Raw genomic sequence first — 13,628 nt, forward strand, 5'->3', positions numbered from 1 at the left:
CTGGATAATTAATCTTTGTAGATTCCTCACGGAAACCTTACTAATATTACTGGAGTTATACTCAAACAAAGCATATAAATTGTTAAGCATATAAATTGGAAATTAAAAAAATTACAACAAAAAAAAAAATACATTAATTAGGTACTCACATAGGAGTGAGCATAAAAATGATGAACTTGTTTGAAGTAAGAATAAACATGTTGTACTCCAAAAGACTTTGAATTCCACTGCACATACAGTGTAAACATTGTCATTGAAGAAAACCTTGGGAAAAAAAAGGAGGAAAAACAGGAAAAAAGAGAAAAAAAACAGGTTAGGAACGATTATTTTTAAGGAGGAAAAAGAGAAAAACAGGTTAGGAGTAATTATTTTTATATTTTGGTTAAACTGAGAATTATGGGATTATCGTTTACGCCATTGTAATTCTGTTGTGTGTTTTCAATGGTGTCTTGTATATAAAGTACCGATAAAACAACAAATGAAAATACACTGAAACAACATAAGATGATATCCATACAAGCCGTGCCTTCAACAAATGAAAATACACTGAAACAAAATAAGACGATATCCATACAAGCCGTGCATTCAATGGAGACTCTAGTGTCAATAGTGCATGAAATTAATTATGTAATTAATTTCATTTGTAATTATTTTCTAATAGAGACACCCGTAACATACAAATGTATCATTATTAAAATCTAAACAATGAGGATTCCAGATTTGAATTCCAATATAATTGAATGAGAGAAAAAATATATATAACCCAATACGGCTTAAATATCTATATTTTTTAAAACAATCACGGAGTAACTGGACTATAAACCTAGAGTAACTGGACCATAAACCTACACAATGCAAAAATTAAAAGCAATTTGATTGCAAATGGACTCCGCTCGGCGAATATAACTAATTTATTATGTTTTTACTTCCAGCTTTATTATGTTTTTACTTCCAGATTTTTTTGGAGCAGGTGGTCCCTAACAAATTGACAAAAAGCAATTAATAGAATAACGCCGTACCTGCAACGAAGCCGAGGGTTCGAATTCCTTCTCGTCTAGACCATATTCATGCATAACCCAGCCTGTGCGAGTACCATGAGAAACACAAGCGTCTTCCAGTAGCTTTCCAGTAACCAGCTTCCATCGCTGGGTTTGTTCTCAACCCGTTTGGATACTTCCTGTCCCTTGGGCTGAAAAAATACCATTCCAGATCTCTTCCAGGCAAAAAGGACTTCTCTCTGTATCAGAAGAAATACCAGAGATAATTAGAACACTGAAAGCATAAGGATTTTATTTGCAAAATCATTTAACAGTAATTTCAAGCTTCAATCTAGATACCCATGAACCCCAATTTATTTAGATCTTCATGTGCAAAAACAGTTCAAATTACAAAAGATTGCTGCTCAATCTGTACCAAGAATCACAGTTTGACCCGAAAAGAGAAAAAAGAAACCCTACAACGGTGTACCAATGGTTTCTTCAGCTAAAGCTGGCCAGCTTTTTTCCAAAAGAAATTCGCACAAACTAGATGTAACTAATTACATTAAAATCGTTGACTTACTGTAAATTATTTGTGTGAGATAGGCCTGATTTTATGGACTCCACATCCAGATTCTCGTAAAGCAAGGTAATATCTGAAGGTGTGTCAATGGTTCTTTTTGTAATAGCACCGACTACAACTTGAAGGATACGAGTGATAGGGCTGCCTCCAGGAAGCTTGTGTCTGTAGAATGGCATCCCACACAAAAATATAAGAGTGGTTATAATCATGACCACTGTGATGATCCCGAATCCAAATCCCCAACTTACCTTCTCCTGAACGTAAGCAACAACAGTGGCTGCGAAGAGGAGGCCAGTTAAGACCCAAAAATACCAGAAATTAAAGAAGGAACTCTTCTTAATAGCGTCTGTTTTATCTTCCTCATCGAACTGATCTGTACCAAATGCTTGTAGAGAGGGCTTGTGGCCGCTAGTCCCCAAGGATATTAAATACAGTGCCAAGTAAAAAACACCAGTTTGGGTACTGGTGGCCTTCCCGCATCTTCCATCACAATGATCAGGTGGCTTGAGAGCTGACAGAGATGCTGACAGCGTCAGTAAAATTAAGCCCTGAAACATATATATATAATAAATAAGCTTCAAAAAGATTGCGCAGTCAGGAAAACTGTAACATAGCTTACAACAATTACTATGGGAATAGATTTTTAAGAAAATTTCAGTCTCACCGAGAGATATAATATGGAGGAGGTAAGGACCATCCAGTAGCGCCCACAATAAGCATCTGCTAAAAATCCCCCTACAAGAGGCATAACGCATGTGACACCCACCCAGTAGCTGACATTTTTGGCAGAAGTTGCTAGCTCTTCGTGCAGCACAGTTGTTAGATAAATGATTAGGTTTGTTGCAATCGCAAAGTATGCAAGCCTCTCGCTGAATTCATTTGCTGCACAATTACAAATCAATATCGAAATTAGAAACGGAATACTCTTTAACTCAGCGTTCTAGGAGACAGATGATAGCAGTATTTATGATGAGTTACATGAAGACAGAAGCCTTCCATCCAATGCCACAGTTGGAATCTCATAACCATATTCAATGCCAGAGAATAACCTCTGAACTCAAGGATGTCGGTCTTGCAGGTCTTTATTCCTTTCTCCAAACCATAACACATTCCATTAATAACAATACATTCCATTAATAAAAAAGGCAATAATAAAGAAGGCAATATGCGGCACATACATACTCCAGCTTACCCGCGGGAATGTACATTTGTCTGCGTTGAAAAGGACTCGCGTCTGTACCGCAGTAACGTCAAACAGTGAGCCCAACCGTGCCATTCACCTCGAACGATGCGAAGCCCGCAATAAGACCCCAAAACCTTTCCACCCCAAAACTTTGGTTCGACTTAGGTTATATTATTAATATAATGAAAAATCACGTCGGTCAACCAACGGTCAGCGATCGATCGACCGCATATAGTCGAGAGACTAATAACTACAAATTAAAAATTATCTTAATAAAAAAAATTCAACATATTAACTATTACCCTTTAAAAAAATATTGCAAAATATCAAAATAACTATTTATTTCGTTATTTATCAATGTTATTAATTCCTTATTCTCATAAAAATTATAAAATTTACTATGTATTTTAACCTTATTTCAAAAACTCAACAAAATATTCCAGTCACACAATTCTATAATTAAACTGAAATACTAAACAACTAAATATTAAATAAATACGATCGTTTTCTTCAGTTGTTTAGTTAAATAACTAAAGGCCTACCTATTGAAGTGCCTTTAATTGAAACATACTGATCAGGCCATGGGATGAAGGGCGTATTGCATTGATTGTTAATTGGGCGTTGAATGTTAAGTTGTGTGACCATGTTGATTTAATAATATTCGTAAGATGTGACTGTCTTGGCTACATTTGTATATTTAATTAATTTGTATATTTAATTAATCCATTTATAATGTCATATAGTTGTGTGGCGATTTAATAATATTCGTAAGATGCGGCTGTTTGGGCTACATTTGTATATTTAATTAATCCATTTATAATATTATATAAAATAATTAAAATTTGAATTTTGTATTTATCATTTTTATCACTATTTTATTAATCAATAATATATATAATAATTATTAATATAAAATCATTTCTTATTTTTATATTCTTATTTAAATTAAATAATTGATATATAACTAACACTTTCTATATTTTAATTTTTTTTTTAAGAGCGGAATCAATAGGGTTTGACTTGTAACCACCAGAACCACAATAGATTGTAACCATGTCAGAACAAAGTGTACAAAGGAGAGTGTTGAATATGCCATAGTCTAACTAGTAGGAGGAATTGGCCGGAAAGTTATGGAAATTCTGGTTATATTTAGAGAAAATCCGGCAAGAATTTTTGTAAATCCAAGTTATAGTTGTTAAACTTCAAGATTTTAGGTGTCCTAGACGTTTTTGATGGTGCTGAGTCCATTTCCACCATCAAAAACACGATGCAAATGCTGCCTCTACAAGAGTTTTTGAAATTTTTTTGCTCAAATTCCAACCACTTTTGGCTGTCTGGCCAATTCCTCCGCCTCGATAGACAACTCCATTGAATTTTATTGTTTTAGGAAATCCAAGTTGCACAATTTTTAGAAATCAAAGTAATAATTACATACGACAAATGACTATGTAATTATCAGATGGACATATGGATTAGTGTGTTTGACAATTTTTCACAACCCCAAAATTAAATATATTTTAAATAAATTAATATAAATTAACGGAGTTGTTTATAATGCGACTTTTTGGAGATTCCGGTGACGGAATCCGGCGGAAGAAATTGACGTTAAATCTTGATTTGTTGCAGTTAAAATGGTTTTTTAACTGCATATTTGGATTCAACACCCTGAAAAACCCGTGGGACGCTTTGATTGTGCAGAAACTAGCTATCAAACTTGCGATTCCAATAAATTGCTGTCGGATTTTGACCGGAAAAACCCACCGGAAAGGCTTTCAAAAAGTCTCATTATAGACAACTGCTAAATTAACCATTCCCATATTGCTAACGCTATTAATGGGGCATTGATTTAATCCATTACAAATATTTGATTTAAAAGTTAATACTATTACTTAATAATACTTATTTATAATATCCACATAATTAATGCCCACATGTTATTTATACTATTATGTATTATAAATAATTAACATCCATCTAGTGATTATTTTTAAATAATATCCCTCTAACACCTATGTCTTTATTTTTTTTGTAAATCAGCAATTTTGTATTAATTCATAAAATACATATTTTACAAAAAGGTTTGCACGCACAGACAAAAGTAAAGCTTCCTTGCCCGATCAAAATGACTATGAGCCGCTAAAACTTTAACGTTTGACTCCAAGGCCAACCACGCAGGGTTGCTCAAAAAGGGGCTTGAGACTGCACAAAAACAATTTACCCTCTTGGGCGACTGGATAGAAAGAAATAAGGATAGCCAAGAGGACCTTCTAGAACCTAAGAAACTAGTAACTCCAAAACCAGAAACAAAACATGCTAAAACGAAAAAACACGAACTGAAACTGGGAAGCTATTACAGCTTTAGGATTACATAATCTTTGCTAGGAGCACTCGGGCTAGCCGGAGCAGTCGTTTTCCCAGGCTGAGGAGCACGCTGGGTGATCCGTATCCCCTGACTGGTACCGGTAGCTTCCTCCGAGACCTCCCCCGCAGCGGAGGGATCTTGACGAATGGAGTGCCTAAGGAGACTGATGATGACACTCATCTTCTGTGAGAGTATGCCGACATCCTGAGTCAGTGCACTGAGATTGAAATCTATGGCTTCCAACTTAGCCGTGTGCTCTGTTGAAATTAGGGAGATAGCCTGATGAGCTTGATTGATGTATTCCCCCTGCATGCTAAGCGCCTTGGCTAGCATAGTTTTCATCCTCCACATCTCAGTCTGGGTACGAACAAATTGTGTAGCTCGAGTGGTTGCAGTTCCCGGATCTTGAATCCATTCCACTTCTTTCTCCAAATCTTGCTCCTCCAGATGTTCTTCCTCCTCTACTACAATCTCTTCCAGCTCCTCGATCTTGTGTTTTTCCTTTTGGGAAGTCCGGGTTTCATAGGCTTCCCGGGCCTTTTGAAGGTCTCTGTTAGCTGATAGATTTCAGCTTCCCTCACGAGCCATACTGCTATTGCAGAGCGCAAAAACAACGAAACTCCTAATATCACCACTATTGCTATGCTGCCTGACGCGGGAGAGCTGTGTGTTTATCTTCTGGTGGAAGGTCCTAGTTATAGTAGAGGGTGGCCATGCCTGGCCTGGGGAGTTCCACTTCGCCGTCGGATAGGCGCATATCCTGCCATAATAACTGCTGTTCCTATTTCCCAATTCCTATTCACGATACGTATCCTTCGTATTAACTCTGCCACGCTTGAGCCAATTTGTGGAATGCCAAGTGTCCTCCTTTGTGATTTGCTATTGGCGCTGCTCATATTATTTGTTGGATGTATGCCTCGGTTCATGCTCTTTGTTCGTGTGTATGAATTTCCATTCCTCCATTTGTACCTCCCGGGTCTGCCACCTGATGTTCCTCCGATTGGTTGTCTTCATTCACTTGTTAAGGTGAAATCCTTCATACCCCTGCACCACTTCTTTCGTTAATTTATGTCTTGTCTCGATAGAAGAGTACATTTGCTCCGAAGTTCAGTGCATGTGACCTCATGCCAACAGGTGTCCAGGTAGGCTAAGTGATTATCAATCCCGTAGTTGGCCAGATGATCTGCCACTACATTCGCCTTTCTTCTTACTGCATGTAGTATGATTCCATCAAGACATGAGAGATGATTAGCTATGAGCTCTGTGACCTTGGCAAGCCTCCAGTGCTTCGTAACCTTACTCGGTTTGGCTCCCGAATACATTCTTCTTGCTGCCGTGATCGCCAGTTGAGAGTCCCCTTCCACAACGGTGGCTCCTGTTTTCAAGCGCTTGAGAATTCTCAATCCTTGCTCTAAAGCTGCAAATTCCATTTCATTATTAGTCCCTTCACCCATCGATTGACTGTAAATATGTTGAATTTCGCCATTGCTGTCCCAAAGAACACCGCCAATACTTGCAGGCCCCGGATTTCCCCGAGAGGCTCCGTCAAAGTTGAGTTTATGAAAGCCTATCGGAGGAGGAATCCAGGTATTCACGTCGGTGCTTTGTTGCTGTCGCTGATTTGCTGATACCGTGATGGTTTCCATCTCAATACCAAATGCCTTCAGAATATGTAAGTCCAAGATCGAGATGTTCTTGTCCTGTTCCACTTTCCCTTTAGAGATAACTGTTTCTCTGATGTTTTGCAGAATTGTGTCTTTAATAAAGTTTATGTCTCTGGTTTCATTTAGAAATACTCTCCTATTTCTTTCTTTCCATACCGACCATGCTATAAACCCTGGGATAAGTTTCCATATTGTATTAACCATTTGGGTGTTGGAGAAATTGCCCCTCCAATTCTCTATGGTTTCCTGAATTGAATTCTTTACCCTGTCCGTTCTCTTAAGAATGTTTTCCATCCAATTCCAGAGGTTGTCTGTCCATTCACAAGTATTTAGGAGGTGATTCATGGTTTCCTCCTCAATTCCACACAGGGGGCAACGTGATGGGCCTATAAACCCTTTTTTCCTTAGGTTCTCCCAGGTAAGCGTTCTTCTGTGCATCAAGAGCCAGAGGAAAGTTTTAATCTTCGGCCAAAGTTGCGCATCCCACACTTTGTTGTGCCAATTTACTTTTCCTTCATGTTCAGTCCCTTCTATATAGATTCTTGCTTCTTTGAGTGTGAAGTTGCCCCCCTCGAGCTTGCCCCAATGTAATTGGTCTGTCTCCCGTGCTTTCCTTATCTTTCTTTTAGCTAGCTCTGTTTTCAGTGCTCTTAAACTATTGCTTTCTCCCTCCAACGGTTCTGTCTCACTGAATAGCCACATTATCCATGCTTGGTCATTTTCATTAGTTTTCTAGTAATGGTTCACTATTGTTCTCCCTAGCTCTTGGTTTCTTCATTAGATATTTAAGAATTCAGGTCTTTCCAGCTTGCGTAGTTGTTTCCACACATCTTCCCAAGATAGGGTAGTTTTTCTGTCTCGAATTTCCAAAAAAATCTGCTCCTGAATTATGTGCCGGTTAGTTCTAGCTAGGTTCCAAATTGGAGAGCCCTCAGTGGTTTCTTGCATTTTGATTAAGTTCTGCAGACTGTGGTTGTGTGCATACTTCTCTTTCCAATGTTTGGCCCATGGTAAGTTGGGTTCCTTCAGCCACCTCCACCATAACTTTGCTCCACCAGCCCGGTTAACTGTGAATGGGTCCTGCAGATTTAGTCCACCCAGGTGTTTGGGTTTGCAGATCTTATCCCATGCCATTAGAGACCATTTTTGCTTCCCTGAATTACCCGACCAGAGAAACGCTCTTTGGATGAGTCTGATTTTCTGAAGTACCCCTTTAGGTGCCGGGAGAATGGAAAGCATGTAATGCGGAATGGCCTGGAGGACAGATTTGGTGAGTACAAGGTGGCCTGCAAAGTTGAGGGTTCTGTGTGTCCAATGATGACATCTTTTCTCTAGGTTGGCTAAAATTCTTTCCCAATGTAATTTCTGCCAAGGTCTGTCAGTCAGCGGAATGCCTAGGTATTTTGAAGGGAGGCTGCATCTTTTGAAGCCTAGGATGGACGAGAATTTTTTTCTGAACTGCTAAGTGCGTATTGAAAAAGAAAATGGAAGATTTTGTTAGATTTAGCTCCATACCTGAGGCCTTACAGAAGCAATTGAGAATACTTCTGAATCCAAGAGCTTCTTTAACTGATGGTGTGCCGTGCAACATTGTATCATCCACAAACTATTGATGTGTTGTTGCAGGGCTAGTGGGCAAGGGTTGGAGTCCCTGAATGATTCCTTCCTCTTTTTCTCTACTGATTAGTCTGCTTAAACCTTCCATTAGAATCACAAACAGAAAGGGGGATAAGGGATCCCCTTGCCTTAAACCTCGGGATGGAGTGAACTGGTCTGTTGGGGCTCCATTAACCAGGATTGAAAATCTTGTGGATTTAACCAAGGTTAGAATCTATATTATCCATTGTTTAGCAAAACCAAAGGCTTCTAAAATAGCTTTCAAATAGTGCCAGTGTACCTTATCATAAGCCTTTGATAGGTCCAACTGCATTAGCATGCCTGCTTTTTTCTGCGTTCAGAGAGTGTGAATCATCTCTTGTGCTAGTAAGATGTTGTCCAAAATCTGTGTTCCCTCTACATAGCCTGATTGCTCTTTTGAAATGATCCCTGGGAGAATTGGTTTTAGTCTATTGGTAATGACTTTAGAAATAATCTTGTACAAGACATTGCATAGCACAATTAGTCGAAACTTCGATGGAGTATTGGCTTCCTCCTCCTTTGGAATAAGGGCAAGGAAAGTAGAATTTAGGGATTTGAGGATTGAAGAGGAACGCTAGGAATCCTCCACCACTTCCCATACCTCTATCTTGACTATCTCCCAACACGCTTTGTAAAATTCTATGGTGAATCCATCTGGCCCAGGTGCTTTACCATTAGGCATATCTTTTACAGCCTCTTCCACTTCTTCCAAAGTGATTTCTCGATTTAAAGCTTTATTTTGATCCTCCGTTATGAGTTTGGGGATAGAAGTTAGAAGCTCCTCAATGGCTTCCCCTCTGTCAATCTCCGGTTCCCGAGCAATCCAGCTGAAATGGTTTATGAGAAGGCTTGAGATTTCTTGGTGAGTCTGAATAATGGTTCCCTGATCATCTTTAATGCTTAATATTTTGTTAGCCCCTCTGTGATCAATGGCAGATCTATGAAAAAAATTTGTGTTCTGTTCGCCTTCCTTAAGCCATTGAATTCTGGATTTTTGCTTCCATAGCGTTTCCTCCTGTTGGCATCTTAACTGCCAGTCCTGCATTAGCTTTTGTTCTATGTTCATAGTTTCTTGGTCTATGTTGCCTTGGATCCATCCTTTGTGAATTTGTTCCATTTGCTCCTCCAGTTTCTTTTTCTCTTTAAATATGTTACCAAAGACTTCTTGATTCCAGACTTTAAGTCTGGCTCTAATGTGTTTAAGTTTAGCCTGTAGAAGAAACATTTTGGTTCCTCTTATGCCTAACGGTTCCTTCCACCATTGATCAATCTTCGGAATGAACTCGGGATGACTGAGCCAAAACTTTTCAAATCTAAATGGCTTATTTCTGGGTGTGCCTTGAATGGCCGTAGTCATTATTATGGGCCAGTGGTCCGATCCTCCACTGGGAAGTATGTCCGAATCCACAGTGATCCCTTCCAGGAGAATAGTTTTTGTCACTAGAAATCTGTCTAGTCTAGAGGCTATTTGCCTATCACCCCCCCTTTTGTTGTTCCAGGTGAAAGCTCCACTCTTGGGGAAGACATCTACCAGCTTGGCCGATTTAATGAAGTCTATGAAAGCTTCAGTGTCCCTGTTGAGCTTTCTAATACCTCCTCTCTTTTCCGTGAGCGAAGTGATCATATTGAAATCACCTCCGAAGATTGCTTTTGCTTGTGGATATCTTAGCTTCAAGTTGGATAGAGATCTCAGTAACAACAATTTGGCCTCTAGTTTCTGAGGGCCATAGACATTGGTGCATAGATACGTTTCTGGATTCCCTACTATTTGGACTTCTATTGATATGTGAGATCTGGCAGCTTCAGAGGAAATGAGCTGGATGACCTGTGGATTCCACAAAATGGCCATGCCTCCTTCCCAACCATTGCTTGCTGTTTCTAGGTATTCCATTCGTTTACCCAGTTTTTTACTGATATTGACCATCATGTTGCTGGAACATTTAGTTTCTTGGACAAACACTATGTTTGGATGTTCCTTTTGGACCTTCTTCTTTAACAAACGTTGTTTTTTTCTGGCTATTAAGCCCTCTAGCATTCCATGAAAGTACTTTCATAATAAACAATGTTTAGGAGGTTAGTGAGAATGCCTCAAGGGCTTTCATCTTACCTGAATTTAGGAGCATTTGTCCCAGTTCTTGTAATGCTTCATTGTTGGTCCTTCTTCCTCTTTTTTTCCATTTCTTGGAGTTTGTGGAGGTTTGATGCAGTCCCTGCACTCTTACCCCTAGCCCTTTTGCTGTTCCCAGGCTCTTTCTCTGCAATTCCAGTTCTGCTTGTTGTCTTGCTATGAATAATTTGTTGATCCTGTTTACCTCCTCTTCCGGTATGTGTTCTATTCCTTTCTTTTTCCAGTCTTCTACCATATTTGGTAGATCCATGCCTTCTTGCTCAAGCATGTCGCTTAATTCCATATCTTCGAGCCCTATTTCGCTGGTTAACATCTCTGAATCTTCTTCTACACCTTCTGTTGGTCCCTGAGCATAAGGGATGTTGTTTGAAGGCTTCGACACTGGTTCTTTCATTTCTGGTGTGGCTGTGGGTTTGCTTACTTTCGTTGATTCTTGCTCTGGGATGTTGTCCTCTGACTCCGTCTCTGATTCTAACATCTCAAAGGCATTGCTTGTATTTCCAAGGGAAGCACTTGCTTTGGTCTGTCGTTTTTTATTTGCTCTCTGTCTTGCATTCGGTCGTACAAAGGCTTCCTTATTCTTATCTCCTTTGTTTTCCTTGGTTTTCTCTGCCATTTTGTTCATTGGGAATTCTCTGATCAAATGTCCATGCTCATGACACTTCCTGCATCGGAACATGATCTGTTCATAGTATATGGCTTGAAAATACACTTCATCTCTGTATTCCAACCTTAGGCCCTCATGAAGTGCTCCGGAAACATCCATCTCTACACAGATTCTAGCACAAGAGGTATATCTTTTTTGTAATGTCGCTTCTGAGGCCTTGATGAAGGTGCCTAACTTGTTGCCTATCTGTTCCAGTGTTGCATATCCCCAATAGTCAATCGGAAGAGAGAAAAGGCGAATCCAGACCGGTACCTGTTTGAAGGTTTCCTGTTCTGGTGCGAAGTTGGGTTTCCATGGTCGCATGTAAAGACCTGCGGAGGCAAAGAAATACGGTCCTCCATCAAATATTCGATCCTTGTCTTCCAGATTGGAAAAAACTACTGTAAAGAAACCCTTAGCTCCTAAGTGTAGCCTTACATCCCCTTTGGGTTTCCATTGCTGCTTTATCCACATGCATAGTGCTCTTTCTGTTGGCCAGAACCCCATGAACCTACAGATCACTGCATGTTCAACCATGTGGTCACGGTACGCTTGAAGTTCCAGGTCAGAAATTATTACCCTTAGGGTGTCAGTTGCTTTTGGCTTGCACGGACCCTGGGTTTTTTTCCCAGTGGCTGCTGACTCTGTTCCTCCCTGTTCCGCCTTATTTTGGTTTAAATCCTCCTCCTCTTCTGTTGTTTGTTCCTTCTCCGGCTTGTCTCCTTGTGAGACCTGTGCTTGGGAAGGATTCGTACTATCTCTGTTTGCTGTGCTGTTACTTCCAATGGTTTCTTTCTGTTTCTTGGTATTTTTGCCATCATTAGTCCTCTTCCCCTTGTTGGTCAGATTCTCCTTACCTGACTTCTCAGACCCCGATATCTTCACTCCGTCCTGTGCATTCTTCTCCTTGTTCATCATTATCTGTTTGTATGATGGGGTCCCAATGGACCCCGCGTTTTCCATCTATCGGGTCAGAAACTACCCTCTTCTGCGAAGCTCTGCCGCTCTGGCTCTGTTCTTCTCCAGAGTGAGTACTCAGGCTGCAGATGAAGCCCAACACCTATGTCTTTAAATATAATATGGGTTATTTTTTTTCTTTTTAAATATTTAAAATAAAGTTATTAATTCTTATTATTTCCAATTTAATAAGAGAACAAAAGTTGGTTATAAATTTATCTAATCAATCAATTAAATTATAGAGATTTTTAATAAAATTAATAATTCACTTGTACATCTAGATCTTAATTAAAATTGGATGTTAAGACTCATATGCCTCAGGGTTGCAAGTTTGCTCTGATACCATATATAACAACTTCAATTTAAGATATACAAACAATTACATCAAATTATATGATTAATAATCAACACACAACTATTCCACTAATTAATATAGAATTTTCAAAAACATGAGCAAAGACGACTTACCTATGACGATGATATTCCTTACTTGTGATTTCAGAGTTGAATTTTATTGGAATCCTGCTAACCGCAACAAAGTTTTGGGGACGACTCTCCACCCAACCGTAGGCTTAGCTACACATAATATTTCTACAGCTGGCCACCCGTGAGCCCTCAAGCAACGTATTACTGCTAGGGAATCCTTTATCTCATAACACTTTTCTCCCAACATAATGGATGAAGGAATGATGAATCATCTTCCTCATTGTCTATTAAATAGACCAAATAATGGAAATGAGTCTGCATACACACATTCCATATGTCAATATGCAACTTTTATTTCTTTATTTTAAGTTTTATTTAATTTAATGTTTCTCTTAATTTAATTCTTTCTTATTTTATTCCTTTTTACTTAACTTATTTTTACTCTTTTTATAGTTATCTCAGTTTAACTCTTTCTTTTCTTATTTTATTTTATTTTTTTGTTAACTTTACTTATTTTTATATATATTTATTTAAAACTCCAATATTATTATTTACTATTTTATTTATTTATTATTATTATATTCTCTTCATTATTTATTATTTATTTACTATTATTATCTTTTCTTTATTATTGATCATTTATTTGCTTATATTCAAAAAACTCTAGTTGTGAATGGTCTTCCCAAATATTTTACCACTCCTCTCAATTGACAACTTTCCTTTGGCTGAGCATGTAATTAATATATATTATTGTTAATACCCTCATCAAATTTGGAATTGCATATAGACTTACTCATGTTATGGGTAAATTGCTTATAACATATTTATATTTCTTATCATCCAAATAAATTGCACCATCTTGATCTTCTTAAGAGATGTCCAACCCTATATCGACATGATGAATAGTGAGAAGATATGAATAAAAATAGATGAAGCAAGATTCACTTACAACAATGGAAGTATGTTTCTATGAAGGTTCCCAACAAACTATGTGTCTAGTAAACATGGCAATTATGTCTATAAGAGTTACTCTCATTTAACATTGGAAAAAGAATTAGACAAAC

General features: G+C 38.4%; 1 protein-coding gene across 1 annotated transcript; it reads right to left on the reverse strand.

Annotated features, from left to right (window-relative positions):
- Window positions 1-8,981: 8,981 nt before the first annotated feature.
- Window positions 8,982-12,096, reverse strand: LOC149254395 (uncharacterized). The gene is made up of 3 exons (XM_089454768.1): window positions 10,630-12,096; window positions 9,439-10,454; window positions 8,982-9,327 (listed from the first exon to the last, which is right to left on the reverse strand). The coding sequence occupies exons 1-3, from the start codon at window positions 12,094-12,096 to the stop codon at window positions 8,982-8,984; spliced, it is 2,829 nt and encodes a 942-aa protein (XP_089310894.1).
- Between the last annotated feature and the right edge of the window lie 1,532 nt (window positions 12,097-13,628).

This window comes from Pinus tabuliformis, chromosome 7 (assembly GCF_031772625.1).
Source record: "Pinus tabuliformis cultivar Carrire ecotype Pingquan chromosome 7, CPIR1, whole genome shotgun sequence".
Taxonomy (NCBI): domain Eukaryota; kingdom Viridiplantae; phylum Streptophyta; class Pinopsida; order Pinales; family Pinaceae; genus Pinus; species Pinus tabuliformis.